Source organism: Cornus florida, unplaced genomic scaffold, assembly GCF_030987335.1.
Source record: "Cornus florida cultivar Cherokee Brave unplaced genomic scaffold, ASM3098733v1 CherokeeBrave_3.0.0_Hap2_Chr06, whole genome shotgun sequence".
Taxonomy (NCBI): domain Eukaryota; kingdom Viridiplantae; phylum Streptophyta; class Magnoliopsida; order Cornales; family Cornaceae; genus Cornus; species Cornus florida.
Genome location: NW_026775576.1, coordinates 94,005,566 through 94,008,618, shown reverse-complemented (window position 1 = coordinate 94,008,618; position 3,053 = coordinate 94,005,566). Strand labels below are relative to the sequence as shown.

General features: G+C 43.3%; 1 protein-coding gene across 1 annotated transcript; it reads left to right on the top strand.

Annotated features, from left to right (window-relative positions):
- Positions 1-442: 442 nt before the first annotated feature.
- LOC132312974 (UDP-glycosyltransferase 73D1-like) lies at positions 443-2,586 on the top strand. The gene has a single exon (XM_059811557.1). The coding sequence runs from the start codon at positions 898-900 to the stop codon at positions 2,440-2,442; it is 1,545 nt and encodes a 514-aa protein (XP_059667540.1). The 5' UTR covers positions 443-897; the 3' UTR covers positions 2,443-2,586.
- The last annotated feature ends 467 nt before the right edge of the window (positions 2,587-3,053 follow it).

Sequence of the window (3,053 nt, the reverse complement as noted above, 5' to 3'; positions counted from 1 at the left end):
CAAATGCAAAGTACTAACAATGTGCAATGCAAACTATATGGAGTCCACATACAAACATCAAAGAACTTCTAACAATCGCCAATTGGCTGAGTCAATGAATGACACATGTATCAAGTTTGACGTCTTGAACTCTAAAATGGGTTGGACACACACTTCAGCTTCACCATACATTTCCAAATTTATCAGTGGGCTGTGTAGAGCCCACGGCTCTGTGGCTTTCATACATCCTATTGTGCCGTGTTTAATTGAGCAAATGATTTTTTTTTTTTTTTTTGGTTTAATTACTACAAATGATTGGATGTTGATAATGATTCAAGAGAGATGGAGACTAATACAGACCCATACCACACTTTACAGTTTTTTTGGTTCTTTTCACATACAAACTAGTTTTACAACAATGATGTAACACGTAATGCATGTGCAACAATAAAACAAAAAACAGGACAGAGACAGAAGAGCATTATATATATCAAAGGTACAAAAACTTCCACATTTTAGAGATTGCTTGCAATCCAGTATGTTACTTATCTTGCGAGTATTCAATATTTTTCTCCACAAAAATTGGGTTATTGGATTAATTTTACAAAATAATCCAGTATTGGGTTATTTGCTTGCAATCCAGTACGTGCCCATCATATTAAGCCGTGTAATCAGGGGGACATAATTGAATGGGTGGGGCACAGCCCAATGTGTACGCTGTAGATTGAGTGAGTCGATTGACTCGATCAACCAAAACTCACGTTGGGTCAAGCCGTTATGTTATAGTGGCTCATCAATTAGCATTTGTCAGATAAGCACTAAAACCAGTTCCCCACCGACTACAAGAACCAGTCAAGCAAATGGAAATTTGATTTTTTTGAAGAACCAGTCAAGCTCACCTTGTGAGACCTTATGTGAATGCAGACTACAACGCTGCAATTTGAACCTCTTTTACTCACCAAAACCATTTCAAAATCCACCACCAGTTCTCTAGCAATGACGACAACCATGTCGAACTTGCCTCACTTTGTCTTCATCCCATTACTAGCTCAAGGTCACATGATCCCTATGATAGACATGGCCAGGCTGTTCGCGAAGCATGGCGTGATGGTGAGCATAGTCACCACCCCTCACAATGCATCACGATTCGCGTCAACCATTGATCGCGCAAAGAAATCCGGGCTTCCAATTCAACTCATAGAAATCCGATTCCCATGGCGAGAAGTGGGACTTCCTCCGGGATGTGAGAACCTTGACAGTGTACCATCCCCGGACCTAATCAGAAAATTCTATAATGCACTTGATAAGCTACAAGAGCCATTGGAAGACCATTTGCAAAAAAACAAGCCTCTTCCAAGCTGCATCATTTCAGACAAGTGCCTCTCCTGGACATCCAAAACAGCTCAAAAGTTCCAGGTTCCTAGGATTGTCTTCCACGGAATGAGTTGCTTTTCATTATTAAGCTCTCACAATATAAAGCTCCATAATACTCACCGTTCAGTCAATTCAGACACAGAGCCTTTCGTGGTGCCAGGATTGCCTCAACGGATTGAGATCATCAGAGCGCAGCTGCCGGGAGCATTTGTTACCTTGCCGGACTTGGATGATGTCCGGGACCAGATGCGAGAGGCTGAGTCGAGTGCGTATGGGGTTGTAGTGAATAGTTTCCGCGAGGTGGAAAATGGGTGCGACGAATTGTACGAGAAGGCCTTGAATAAGAAGGTGTGGTGCATTGGATCGGTTTCTCTCTACAACGAGGAAGTGTTGGACAAGTTTGAGAGAGGGAACAAACCTTCAATTGGTGAGACACAGTGTTTGGGATGGCTAGACTCAATGAAACCAAAGTCCGTTCTTTACGCTTGCCTTGGCAGCCAATGCCGCCTAGTTCCATCACAATTGATAGAGCTCGGGTTGGGCCTAGAAGCATCCAGACACCCATTTATTTGGGTGATAAAAACAGGAGAGAGATTCCAAGAAGAGCTAGAGAAGTGGTTAGTAGAAGAGAAATTTGAGGAGAGAATCAAAGGGAGAGGACTATTGATCAAAGGTTGGGCTCCCCAAGTTCTCATTCTGTCCCACCCATCAATCAGAGGGTTCTTAACTCACTGTGGTTGGAATTCAACCATAGAAGGGGTGTGCTTTGGTGTCCCAATGATAACATGGCCTATGTTTGCAGAGCAGTTCTTGAACGAGAAACTAATCGTCGAAGTTCTGAAAATTGGGGTTCGGGTTGGCGTTGAAGTCCCTGTTAGATGGGGGCAGGAAGAGAAAGTTGGGGTTTTGGTGAAGAAAGAGCAGGTTGAGAAGGCTATTGAGAGACTAATGGGTGAAGAAGGAGAGAGAAGAAGTAGAGCAAGAGATTTAGGAAAGAAAGCAATAAAAGCCATGGAAGAAGGAGGATCTGCTCGCACCAACATTTCACGATTGATCAAAGATGTTACGAAACAATCAGTAAGAACATAGTAGTATTGATTTCAGTCATGTAATAATACCTTAGCAATTTTATTGCTACAAATAAGACACAGTATAACTCTGCATTGTATTGCTGTAAGAGATGTATACAATAGTGGTTTATATAGGAGGAATTATGTGTGATGAACAAGTAAATCATATATATATATATATGGTAACTATATCTATACTATTAATAAGAGAAATGATACATTTGCCGACTTAATCCTCCGAATTATCCTTCGAATCCTAGATGGCTATGCCACGTCAGACAAAAAAAATCGCAGCTCTTTCTCTCCACAATTCCCCTCTCAAGCTCTCATCTCAAGCCAGGCGGGATGCTTCGCTGGCGACACAAAAAAATCACAGCTCTTTTTCTCTCCACGATTCCCCTCTCAAGCGGCTGAATGGTTCGGCGGCCGGCGAGACAGATCCGGCTTTGGCAACTGCGGCTTGTGCACGCCGAGGTGGAGATGGTCTGGCTGTGACGGTCTCGAACTCGGAAGAACCAAGTCGAAGAGTGCGTGAGATTGGTGAGAGCTCTTCGCCGAAAAAACCAGTTTGGGGCTGATCGTCGGCGAGTAGGTCAGTTTCTGGGGGTAAGCCGCCACGCTCGAGGAGAG